This window comes from Anomaloglossus baeobatrachus, chromosome 2 (assembly GCF_048569485.1).
Source record: "Anomaloglossus baeobatrachus isolate aAnoBae1 chromosome 2, aAnoBae1.hap1, whole genome shotgun sequence".
NCBI classification, from domain to species: domain Eukaryota; kingdom Metazoa; phylum Chordata; class Amphibia; order Anura; family Aromobatidae; genus Anomaloglossus; species Anomaloglossus baeobatrachus.
Genome location: NC_134354.1, coordinates 641055632 through 641069287, shown reverse-complemented (window position 1 = coordinate 641069287; position 13656 = coordinate 641055632). Strand labels below are relative to the sequence as shown.

The window sequence follows — 13656 nt, the reverse complement described above, 5'->3', positions numbered from 1 at the left end:
TGACCTGGGCTGACCTATTGATGTTAGCTCAGGTCACTGCATTGCTCTCCCTGCCAATGGGGAACATTCTGTTCTTCATTGACTGGGACAGCGACTATGGTATGGATCGCCGTGCTCCCTCCCCCCCCCCTTATAGGATTACGCCGGACGTGGAATTGATTGTGCTCTTTTCAATAAATTGGTTAAAGAGGGAATGTTTTGGGGAGTGTTTTTTCAAATAAAACTTTTTTTGTTGTCTATTTCTTATTTCTTACTGACTGGGTTGGTGATGTCGGGTATCTGATAGACGCCTGACCTCACCAACCCCAGGGCTTGATGCCAGGTGACATTACACATCTGGCATCAACCCCATATATTACCTCGTTTGCCAACACACCAGGGCGCGGGATGAGCTGGGGCGAAGCGCCAGGATTGGCACGTCTAATGGATGCGCCACTTCTGGGGCGGCTGCGGCCTGCTATTTTTAGGCTGGGGAGTGTCCAATAACAGTGGACCTCCCTAGTCTAAGAATATCAGACCCCAGCTGTCCGCTTTACCTTGGCTGGTGATCCAATTTGGGGGGGATCCCACGTTTTTTGTTTTAAATTATTTATTTAATGTAAAATAACAGCGTGGGGTGCCCTCTATTTTGGATTACCAGCTAAGGTGAAGTTGCCAGCTGTGGTTTGCAGGCTGCAGCCGTCTGCTTTACCCTAGCTTGCTACAAAAGATGGGGGGACCTCACGTCGTTTTTTTTTTAATTATTTATTTATTTTATGGCTAAATACAAGGTTAAGCACCCTTTAGTGCCACATGAAAGTCACTAAAGGGTGCCAGCTTAGAAAATGCAGGGAGGTGGGACATTATATAGGTCTTTCTTATCTATCTATCTATCTATGGCCCGTTTCACACGTCAGTGAAAAACACTGACGTTTTTCACTGGCGTGTAAAACACGCACATGTCCCTCCGTGTGCCGTGAATTACGGCACACGTGGGTTGTCTAAGTGCAATCCGGGCTCCATTCTCCGTGGCCCGTGATTGCACTTAGAAATCAACTCACCTGTGCGCGCTCCCGCTCTCCATGGTGCTGATCGCTCCCGCGGTGCAGCATCCGGCCGGCGCTGACCCCCGCAGCAGCTGCTTCCGGGTCGGCTGTGTCGTGCATCATGAATATGCGCGACAGTAATGAGCCGGCTCAGAAGCAGCAAGCTGCACGGGCTGCAGAGAGCGCCGCTGAAGCCGGGTGAGTAAAAATGTTTTTTATTTTAAAAGCACGTTTTTTTCTGGCACGTGTTTCATGGACCACACCACTGCGTGGTCCGTGGGACATCAGTGATGCCAGAAAAAAATGGACATGTCTCCGTGCGGCAATCACGCACACGCGGGTACGCCGCACGGAGACACGTGCAGTGAAAAATCCCTGACGTGTGAGCAGACCCATTCATTATAATGGGTCTGCGTATGTCAGTGATTCTGGTATGTTTAAAAAAAAAGCACAAACGTACCAGAATCACTGACGTGTGAAACAGGCCTATCTATCTATTCATCTATCCATCTTTCACTCTATCCATTATCTGTCTATCGATTATCTATATTATTTATTGCAAAACCACAGGGACCAACCTGCGGTAAATCCACGGTAAATCCACGGCAAATCCACGGCAAATCCGCATACGTTTTTCCCGCGGATTTTTCCGCAGGTGCGGAAATCTTCAACTCCCAGAAGTTTCTCAACAAATTTTCTTGAGAAAAATCACTTTTCTAGTGCGCACAGAGCCTTAAGCTGTGAAATTGTAATTTCAGATTTTGTTATTGATATCATTTAAAGGAAATATGTCAATAGATCAACCCCCAAATTTCACATGTGAACATACAGATTTTTGAAAACTGAATCCATCCTGGGCTCTATCTCTTCTATCTGTTGTTGCAATTTAGAGAAAGAAACATTTTATCCAAATAGAAATGAGATGTTAAGACTTAACAGTTAAGTGCTCTGAGCAGGACAGAGTACTTTCCAACCATCTGCTTAGCACGAGCCTCTATAGTTTGATTGATAGATCACTGTATGTGAAGCGCCAGGCAAGAAAATCAGGCCGTGAGCTGTCAATCAAACTAAAGAGGCTGGTACTAGGCAGGGAATCAATCTCAGGAGGCTTAGACTCAGGAAGTGTTTTACACCCCCCCTAGGGCACTTAGTGCCTCATTTACATGGTGATTGAAATGATTTCTCAGGAATGCTGCAACAAATAGAAGATATAAAGATATCAAACAATTCATTTTTCAAAGACCAACATGCCCATATAGGCAGTTTGATAGGTTAGTCTTTATAGGAAAATCTGTCAACTTATTTATGCTGGCCTAACCAAAGGTAGCACAAATCAGATGCTAGTTGAATTATTGTAGACTAATATGTTTTACGCTGAAAACATAGTTAGAAAATACGGCTGGAGACTGTGTCACGGCTTCTCCCATCCCTTTGACAGGTCCAATAGACCAACTAGAACAATTATACCTTGACGTGGTATCTCGGCACAAATAAATTTGGCCACCTTTATTTGCTAAGTAACTCATATTTTTCAAGAAAATATTTTTCATGTTTTCTTGGCAGTGATGCGTATTTATATTCCAATGTTCACAATCTACATTCTTATTTTTTCTCCTCCCCTTTACTTGAGTGCAACTGCTATTTTGGATATTGTAGGTCCAATAGAGCTGTCAGAGTAGATGAGTACGGTGGGCAGAAGCCGATAGGGAGCAGTCTTGGATGAGTAATCCAAGTCGAATAGATCCTGTCCGGCTTTCCAAACTATGTTTTCACTGGAATGCTGTATCATTTCAGAGTAAAACACACAAAATTCAATACCGGAGACAAAGATTCAAGAGAATTTACACTGCTTGATTCCTAAAAATAAAAAGTAACAGTAGGTGGACATAAACTTGTATTTATTACTTGTTCCAGTCCAGTGGATATTGGGTGGTTTTACCTTGAGGAGATGTAACACTGTATCACTCCATTACACAACAATGAAACGTTATTACTACTACATTGTGTGTACTGACTGTAATGAGACTGCTTTACTTTATCTGTGCTCACACAGCTTTACAGATATTACCACCACCATTTCCTCACCTTTACTCCTTTTGTTGTCTTCTAAATCTCACATTTCACATTCACATGTCTTCTTATTTCTCGCTATTGTGTTCTCCTAATTACCTCTCAATTTACTTTTTACATTTACCCATTGAAATTAAAGGCCCCGTCACACTAAGCAACATCGCTAGCAACATCGCTGCTAACGAACAACTTTTGTGACGTTGCTAGCGATGTTGCTGTGTGTGACATCCAGCAACAACCTGGCCCCTGCTGTGAGGTCGTTGGTTGTTGCTGAATGTCCTGGGCCATTTTTTAGTTGTTGCTGTCCCGCTGTGAAGCACAGATCGCTGTGTGTGACAGCAAGACAGCAACAACTAAATGTGCAGGCAGCAGGAGCCGGCTTCTGCGGAGGCTGGTAGCCAATGTAAATATCGGGTAACCAAGAAGCCCTGTCCTTGGTTACCCGATATTTACCTTTGTTACCAGCCTCCGCCGCTCTCACTGTCAGTGCCGGCTCCTGCTCTGTGCACATGTAGCTGCTCTGTGCTGTAGCTAGGAGAGCAAGGAGCCAGCGCTAAGCATTGTGCGCTGCTCCCTGCTCTGTGCACATTTAGCTGCAGCACACATCGGGTAATTAACCCCATGTGTGCTGTAGCTAGGAGAGCAGGGAGCCAGCGCTAAGCGGTGTGCGCTGCTCCCTGCTCTCTGCACGTGTAGCTGCGTGCGCTGGTAACCAAGGTAAATATCGGGTTGGTTACCCGATATTTACCTTAGTTACCAAGCGCAGCATCTTCCACGCTGCGCTGGGGGCTGGTCACTGGTTGCTGGTGAGCTCACCAGCAACTTGTGTAGCCACGCTCCAGCGATCCCTGCCAGGTCAGGTTGCTGGTGGGATCGCTGGAGCGTCGCAGTGTGACATCTCACCAGCAACCTCCTAGCAACTTACCAGCGATCCCTATCGTTGTTGGGATCGCTGGTAAGTTGTTTAGTGTGACTGGACCTTTAGACATAAAAAGTAAAGACAATGACAAGTCATTTACTTAGATGTTAATTTTATTGTAACGTTAGGGTTGTTTAAAGTCATAGTAGCAGTTGAGGGACAGTAGGTATAAATGCAAAAAGAAAGTTGACTCTTCTTTGCTCTTTGTTGCTCTTGTGGTCCCATTCTTTACTTAATTCCTGCCATACATCATTCACATAACTGCTGCAGCCTATCACAGGCCTCAGTGGGGATATCTGCATGTACAAGATCTATGAGGCCAGTGATTGGCTGCAGCAGTCATGTAAATGATATATGACACACGATGACTGCAGGAAGTAAGCAGAGGCCAGCGGGGACCAGCACAGTGTTAGCAATGGAGCAGCAGGGAAATGAACAGTTTAGCATAGGTATTCATTATTTAGAGTGCTTGTACACTACTGGGCTGACATCTTTCAGACTCATTGAGTCTTTCAATAATACCTGAATCCCATTTACTTCAGTGATCTGCATTCATAGTCCTTGAAAAAGGTCAATTGGCCGAAATGTTGGGCCTTGTTGAATGCAATTGGTCTGATAAAATTCATTAAAATGTATATAGAATAGCAAGAACTTTTTGCCTACTGTGTACCAGAGTTTGATATTATTTTAACTATTTAAACACTTTAGGGCCCCATGTAAAATAAAAAAAATGGTACTCCCCTCACGCAGCAGTGAATTTCCAGCGATGTTGGCACTGCTATTCCGGCTGATCGGTTGTAACTCATCAACATTCCATGAGTGGACAACCATCATAGTATACAAACATATATACATTAACATATAGGTTAACTGGTTAATTTGTCATTCTGAAAGTGATTGCTAACTTTGGACATCACTTTCCATTGATTTTGTGATAGAATACTGGTGTACAATGTAATGTCATTACATGTAAGTACAGCTAACAGGTCCTGATTAGAGATGATCAAATCTTTTGAAATTCAAGTTCATCAGCTTCGTACTCATATTCCCAAATATTGAATTTCCACTTAATTTGCCACAAATGTCAAACCTCTAATTGTCGAAAAAGATGTATAATAGTATGAATTCTGCTAGGAATTTATTAAACCGCTTTTGAGATCTTTAGTACAAACACAACTTTAGAAGTGTCAAAGTGACCTCAACATATTTTGCTATGGATAAATGGATGATAACTGGTGATAACCAACTAAGAGGCTTTTAAACCTTTTTAAGTTGTAAAACTGTTGCAAAATGTATCCTTTTCGGAGGGCAGGTACCTACCTTGCTGGTGTATATACACAGGTTGTGGACACAGAAAAATCTATCGCTATTTGACAAATGGTGGACCAAAAATTCTAAAAAATATTAAAATATTCTATTTTCAGATCAGAAACTGGTTCATTGTTTGTAAAGAAAATGAGCAAGGAATTATTAACAAGCTGCGAAAAAAATATCCCTAAATTGACATCAGAAACAGGTTTATTGTATGCAAAAAGAAGAGACAATGGCTTTTTATCAAGCGGTGCAAAAATGATTCCTTTAATTTAAGGGAGGAACAGGTTTGCTTTTTGGAAAGTAAAGAAGCTATGGCTTCTCAACAAGTTGTACATAAATTATCTCTGTTTTGTGAGCTGGCACAGGTTCAATGTTCAGAAAGAGAAGAAACAATGTCTTCTTAAAGAAACACTCCCATCAAAATGTTTTATCCTTTTAATATATTGCAGTCATCATTTTATATAGCTCTGTATACTTCCAATTGCTCTTTTTGCTCTTCTACCCAGCTAATTATTATTTTTTCAATTAGGTCTATGACATCATGTGATTAAAAACAGACTAGCTGAATCCTTCAGAGCTCTGTGTAAAAACAAGAAGTCTCATTTCCCTGCTTAAGTCATCACTGCTAAAATCAGTGGCAGTGTATATTTCTTTTGTTTTTTTTTTTTATACTTCCTTGACAATAAAAGTTTATTACAAAATGCTACCTTCGTAGATACATGCTCAGAAAACATAATGCAGCAACAACCAATAGTATTGTGCTATTTACGGTTAGCTAATTGGACTAGTAAAACAGTTATAAAAAATGTTAAATGCATAGATTATGTTCAAATTTTTTTTTCATTTTTTTTTAACAAATTGTAATTCAACCCCCTTTACTGAAATGAAACATAACAAGAAATGCTAGACATCCCAAAAGTCAGCACCTGCAACAGGGCATGGTACTGGTGTTGTGTGTACAGATGTAACATTTGCCTAGAAGTGTGCAAAAATAGAAAAAATAATCTAAATTTATAATGCACCCCTTTTAAGGGAGACAGTTGTATTTCAAGGACTACATTGTTGGGAATTTTCTTTTGCCGTAAAAACTTACAACAATTATTCACCACCTTCATAAATATGATTGCACAAGAAATATAAAATTCAAAGCAGTCGCTTATTGCTTGTCACAAGCCAGAAAAAACTCGCTCTAACTTGCACTGATTTAAGTTTTTTTCTTCAATGAAAAAAAAATATGCTGAGAGGCTTGAGTTGGCTTCTTGCTTTTTAGAGTTTGAAGAATGAAGAAAAAATATGTAACTCATAGGTAGGAGAAGGTGCCAACCCTCATTTAGTATATCACTAGTGATGGCCAAACCCGAACTGTAAGTTTGGGGTCCGTACCGAACACATAGTGTTCGTGCACATGGTGCCGAACACGAGTTACAGTTCGGGTCAAGTTCGGGTCCATGGGCTGTAAAAAAAAAAAGCACATTATTAAAAAACATTATGATTAAACTTTACTGGTCTCGCGACGTGCTTTGCAGACCCACTCAGCTGCTGTCTCCCGGCCGCTTCTGCTTCTGGGTCCGATCATTAACTTCTGGCACTGCTCGTCACTCTGCAGTCTTCGGCTTTTTTCGGCTGTGTTCGCAGTAACGTCAGGGTTCACCCGAGTCCATGGCTTAGTCATGGACTAGATTGAACTTTGCCTGCCACTGTCAGTGTCAGCCTGCTTCTCGCTCTGTAGAGACGCTTGTCTGTATAGAGTGATGAAGCATAGCTGACATTGCTCCCCCTGATGGCGGTGGCACGCTGGGTAATAAAGGGGTTAATAACAGTTTTGTATTCTCAGCTGGTACTAAGCCCGAAATTCATGGTGTCACGCCAAATTAGACATGGCCACCATGAATTTCTAGTAAACAGTAAAAAAAAACACAACACAACCATTTTTTTAATTAGCAATAAAACAAAAAAAAATTAGAGACTCCATCTTTATTATAAAAAAAATCCTTAGTCCGATCTAGTCCACTGGGAGAGCAATGTCAGCTCTGCTTTATCACTCTGTACAGACAAGCACTATACAGAGCGAGAAGCAGGCTGAGGGTACAGTTCCACTTGCGTATGACTCCTACTGCTGCGTACCCTGCCTGTGCTTTTATAATGGCTCTGATAGCCCATCCTCCTGATATGTTGCATCATGTCATATGATTGCTCTAATGTATTATGGAGAAACCTGCTCTGCTACACTTAAAGTCATGTTAGCGGTCTCTGGGTAATACAATCTTTGGCAATGTGTAAAATATGCAGGGCATTTCTTTTTTCGATTCTTTTAAGTCAAGTTGCAAATTGTTCAACTTTGCCAATAACTGCAAATTTAATGAGATTCAACATGAAGTCAATTCACATTGAATTGATTTGCTCATCTCTCGTATTTACACATTCATACATATGTAATACTGTATGTTGCAAACTGGAACATAAATGAGAATAGGAATCTGCAGAGAGGGTATGAGGCTTAAATGCACAAAATGTAAAGAACAGTTTCTCATCATTTTTCACCTTTGCTTCCTATAATGTATACCTATCAAATATGTTCTGATATCTACCCTGTGTTCTCTTACAGACAATTCCTTAGCGGTCCGTTCAGGTGGCTGTTTTCCTGGCACTGCCTTGATTACCCTAGCTGGTGGTCAAAGAAAATATCTTTCGGAGATTCAGCTTGGTGATAAAATCCTTACTACAGATGAGTCAGGACAAGTGACAACAACAGAAGTCTTGTTATATTTGCACAAAGACCATGATAAACTGGCCACCTTTGTTGTTATTGAAGCTGAAGGACATCCCTATAGACTACGGTTGACACCGCATCATCTACTTTTTGTAAGCAAAACCCCACCAGCGGATTTTATGCCTGTTTATGCCCATCGTGTTGAGGTGGGAGAGTTTGTTCAAATTTATACCAATGGCACTCAGCTTATACCATCTAAAGTAGTGAGTGTGTCTATAGAAGAAGAAATAGGGGTTTTTGCTCCACTGACTGCTCACGGTACACTACTGGTAGATGGCATTCTAACATCCTGCTATGCAATTATTGAATGGCATGAATTAGCTCATAGATCATTTGCTCCTTTGAGATTCCTTTATAACATGTTCTCAATATTTCCAGAATTTGTAGACAGTGATGGAATTCATTGGTACTGCCACTTCCTCTATGCGCTGGCCAAGAAAATTCTTTGGTGGGAGATGCCATGAAGTGGCATTTATTAGGTTGGGTAATTTAGAAATGCTGCTTCAAGGGGGTTTCATAAACTTATAAACCTACAGTGACTTTTTACCCCTGTGCTTCCTGTATGCTGCCGAAGCATAAAATTCAACACATGCTCCACTCCATGGCTTGAAGAACCTCAGTTCCCAAAGAATCTCTCATAAAAACTGCTTATTAACAACTTGCTTGTTTAGACATAAAAAGAGAACTGTGAAGATGTCAAAAAGTTGATGTTTGATCAGAAGTGGAGGAGACCAGGTCTTATTTTACTATTATAGTCAAAGCTTTTCCATCCCGGCCGATATAACCTGTTGCAGATCACATAGATATTCCAAAGTAATCCATGGAACATGCAACTAGCATTGATTAGTATATTGATTTCAGATTAGATTTCAAAACCCGGCTTTATATAATTTACTGGTCATAAACTGCACCACTAGGGAGATGATCGTTGACGTATATTTATGTCCTCCCTCTTTGACTGGCTTGGTATAACCTTATGTATTTAGCTTTTATTCCACCAGAGATGCATACATCTCCAAATATGTTCAAGAACAAAACGAGCCAGATATAGGTCTCCATACACATAAGACAAAAGTCAGTTGAATCAGCAATGTGTGTAAGATCAGCCAAACATCTAATGTGTATGGGGGCCTTTGAGTTTGAAGGATTGGGTGCGTTTGATTTTATTTGCTATATCCTTTTTGCTCTGCAGTGGACAGTTGCATGCTTCGCTCTCCCCATAGAAAAACATTAAAGCTCAGCCGAGCTAAGCATTCATGTAGACTGAGAGGTCGGGAGAGATAGCTGTTGGCCAGACCAAGGTGAATGAACACCTTAGCAAGGGTTATTGTGCACTGATTATTTATTACATTGATTTCAGTAACTACTATGAACCTTCCAGTACATTTACTAACCAATGGAAGGTTTTCATAGAACTTCTGTAAATGCAGGATTCCAACGGGTGCTACAGGGCAATAAATCACAATGCTTTTACTTACGCGCTGTCTACAGACCGGTTGTATACAATGCTATTATTTATGTTGATTGTATTTAATGACAGAGGTAAATATGTGATTCAATCAAAATTGTTATAAGGGAACAACACCCACACATGCTATCTTTGGAATTTGAGACTTTCTCATCACTGTTAAACATTATTGGTATCAATAAATATTCCTAACCTAAAGGGGTTGCATCAAATTGACGGCCATACTCTGCTATCTTTGGCAGTCCTAAAAACATTGAATGGAGCGGGGTGTTCATCAGTGCCCCAGTCTTGGGATCAGTGAGAGTCTTAATTATGAGACCAGCAATGATCAACAAGTTGCCACCTATCCTGTGGATAGATGATGACTTGCCATGTTGAGACAACCCCTTTATGTACTGAAGGGCGGCTTATAAAAATCCTTAAAGAGATTGTCCACTACTAGGACAACTCCTTCTGATTCCACATGTTTTCCACAGGTAAAATAATAAAGCCATTCTCATCTCCTGTATTGGTGCCCTTCCAGCGGTGTTCGGGTTGATAAGGGACCATGACATTACAAGAGCCCTGTGTCCAATTAGCGTCAGCTTTCTTCTCTCCACCTTCAGACCAAACAAGCAATCAACAGGAAGTGTGCACAGTCGCAGTGCTAATTTCCTGTTGATTAACTTGTTTGGTCTGAATGTGGGGAGATAGAAGCCAGCGCTGATTGCAAAACCCCTTTAAGAAAGAAATCTGAAGAAGAAAGTGAAGAAGAAATGTAAATATATATTTCCACCCCAAATAGCTAATTCTGTTGTGTTTTCTCTGTATATTGAGTAATACTCTTCATATGTCTTGCCAATAATGCGGACGTCACACGATACGATCTATCGTGCGATCGCACGAGCGATCGTATCCACCCCCGTCGTTTGTGTGCCACAGGCAAATCGCTGCCCGTGTCGCACAAAGTCGTTAAACCCTCGTCACACGTACTTACCTGCTGAGCGACGTCGCTGTGGGCGGAGAACATCCACTTCCTGAAGGGGGTGGGATGTTCGGCGTCACTGCGACGTCACACAGCCGCCGGCCAATAGAAGCGGAGGGGCGGAGATGAGCGGGACGTAAACATCCCGCCCACCTTCTTCCTTCAGCATTGCCGGTGTCCGCAGGTAAGCTGCAGTTCATCGTTCCCGGGGTGTCACACGGAGCGATGTGTGCTACCCCAAGTACGATGAACAACCGTCGCAAAGAAAAATAAACGATTTTTTAAAAATAAACGACGTGTAAACGATACACGATTTGTAACCGATTTGCGATCGTTCTGAGACGCTTGTAGGTGTCACATGAAATGACGTCGCAAACGATGCCGGATGTGCGTCATGAAAACCGTGACCCTGACGACATATCGCACGATAGATCGTCTCGTGTGACGCCCACATTAGCGTGGCACAAGGGAAATAACTGTATGGAGGACATTGATAACTTATTAAAATGGTTTTCAGTTAACTTCAGCCATATAAACCATTTACTTTTAACATCACATTAAGATCTTATTTTTGGTGTATATATTGTATAGCACTACTCAGCATTGTATAGCATTACTCGACATATGCAGGATCCTGTCGTTTTGCAGGATCTCCTAAAATAAAAATAAAAAATAGCTGACGTCTGTTATATGTTTGACCAATCATAGTCCATGCCAATGCAAAGTGCAGTGCTCAAGGTATATACACCAAATTTACATCACAAACATGATGTAAAAAAAATAATGATATAGATTTGGATGGATATGAAAAATTTCTGTCTAATTGACATTACTTTACAATATCTTAGGGGTGACATATTGAATTTTGAAGCGTATTAGTGTGTCAGCAAATTAAGCTTATTGTATCTATAATAAAACGTTATACAATTTTCCAAATTACGTTCTGTAGTAAAGGGCTTTCAGAATTTCTGAATATGCACAGGGTGAAGTAATAAGGGGTAATAAAAAAAAATGCCACTTACTTCCTAGAGAGGTGCCACTCCTCTGCACTCACTGCAGCAGTCACCAGACATTGATGCCGGCAGATCGACAGGGAAGACTGCAGTGAATTCAATTTTGATTTATTACTTCACCCAGGGCCCATTCATAAAAATATTTAAAGCAGAGGAGACACCTTTAATTCCTCATGATGTATGGGATTACTTCCAGTTGATAAACTGTATAATGCCTGCCTCTAGGCCAATTTTTTCCTAAAGCATTTTTCAGTATATCTAAGAATTTTTAAGGTTGCCATACACATTAGTGTAAAGTTGATCAAAACAAGTGTTCATCAGGTGAAATTTAGCAATGAAAGATCCGACCAATGGCACATCATCATGTGGAAATAAAATTGGTTGTGTTAGTTGCTAATCAATGAAAATCCTTCCTGAAAAATATTCCCGGAATGCTCTCTAAATGTTCCAAGTAAGATCTAATGTCTTTTGCTCGGTGTCTTTGTACGTGTATGGCCCAACTTGAACAACTGTAACAGCATAACCTGTGGCCTGGGGGCACCATACACCCGTAATGCTGTGAGGCTCCCAACCATAGGACAAAAAATATTGTCTAACAGGTTAATTGAGGAACAGGGCTGACTGGCAAATATTAATGGTGCACTGTGTAGACATCTCTGATACTAATAGTGCACTGTTTAGATATCTCTGGATGCCTCATGCATAGGTGTCAACATCTGTTCTGCACTCCGGAAAACAGTAATTGAATTAGACAGGTAGCTTCCATGTCTGTAGCTCACTCCACTGTAGTGTATGGGAGTTTTGAAACATTAGGCAGTAAGGACACAACCCCTAATCTATTGTAGGGAGCCATGTGCATGCACAATCTCAACCTCTTTAAGACCTCTGCACACGGTATTTAATCATAAGTGGCTTCTACTGCATATCTGCATTAAAAAAATACTTAAAATACTCTTTGAATAAGCTTCCTATTAGTTGTACATGAAAATGTTTAAAATAACTTGAAAAAACAGTACAGTGTGCACTTATGGAGCTTTTCCCATTAAAATCAGTCAGAAACTTAATGAAAGACTATTTGACGTTTTTTTATGTGGACTTAGGAGCAGAATCTATTTCTAAATCCTCATCAAAAAACACTGTGAACATTCTAATAGAGTGCTGATTGGTGGAGGTACCTTTCAGATATTTATGGTATATACTTTCTATATGCCATAAATGTCACAAAAGGTATATCCCTTTAATTTTTAGTGCGGCCCCCAGATTGGTTCCGTATGACAATGTGGCCCTTGGATCAAAAAGGATTGTGCACCCTTGCACCAAATTATGGTTTATTCAACCTTTAATCATCCATCAACCTGATTTTATCTATTGTGTATGGCTACCTTATGGCCCAATATAGTGAAATAGCATGTTAACTTACTCTTGTTATACCCTTCAAGCAGTCTTGTCCCTGTATTATTCATGCCATCACATTTGCACAGACCAGCAGTGCTGACACAGTATCGTATGGGTGGAGTTCCCTTATAGCATATTTTAAGTTAATATTATCCTGGGTTTAGAGTTGAATTTAGAAAATACTGCAGATCTCACTCAAGCAACACACTATAACTAAAAATACATAAGGTGGGAGGTGTCATTTTCCAGGGAGTTGTCAATTCCCTGAATAAAAGTATATTTTTTTAGATCATGTCTTATTGTAACATTCCAAAGGAAATCTGCTTTAACCCGGCTGCTGCAAAATCATTCTTAGAGTATATTTTTCTACTTATAAATTGTAATTTAATTTGGTCATTGTAAAGTTCCAGCTTCCTGTAGATGTGAGACATTGAATGTTCAAACAGAATTTAATATCTTTTTAACAATCTTATTTAATGTGTTTACTACTGTTAATAAACCAAATTATAATGTATCAGTATTAGTTATTTTCACTCAGTAAGTGAATGGATTCTGTATGTAATGCCTGCATTAACAATATCCATGGAAAGAATCAAACGTAATATTGACAGCTCAAAAAGCTTGCAATATAGGTCCATTGTGTTGGAGAATTCATCTTCTATTCATTGTGCATGTGTAATCTAAGAAATTATTTTTAAGTCAGCATCTACTGGAAATT

The 13656-nt window shown here is 40.4% G+C and overlaps 1 protein-coding gene across 1 annotated transcript in view; it reads left to right on the top strand.

The window, feature by feature from the left end:
- DHH (desert hedgehog signaling molecule) overlaps nucleotides 1-13441 on the top strand; it is a 136532-nt gene extending 123091 nt beyond the window's left edge. Inside the window, exon 3 of the mRNA XM_075336933.1 lies at nucleotides 7934-13441. Within this exon, the coding sequence (XP_075193048.1) occupies nucleotides 7934-8562 (629 nt within the window). The 3' untranslated portion in view covers nucleotides 8563-13441. The remainder of the gene's footprint in view (nucleotides 1-7933) is intronic.
- The last annotated feature ends 215 nt before the right edge of the window (nucleotides 13442-13656 follow it).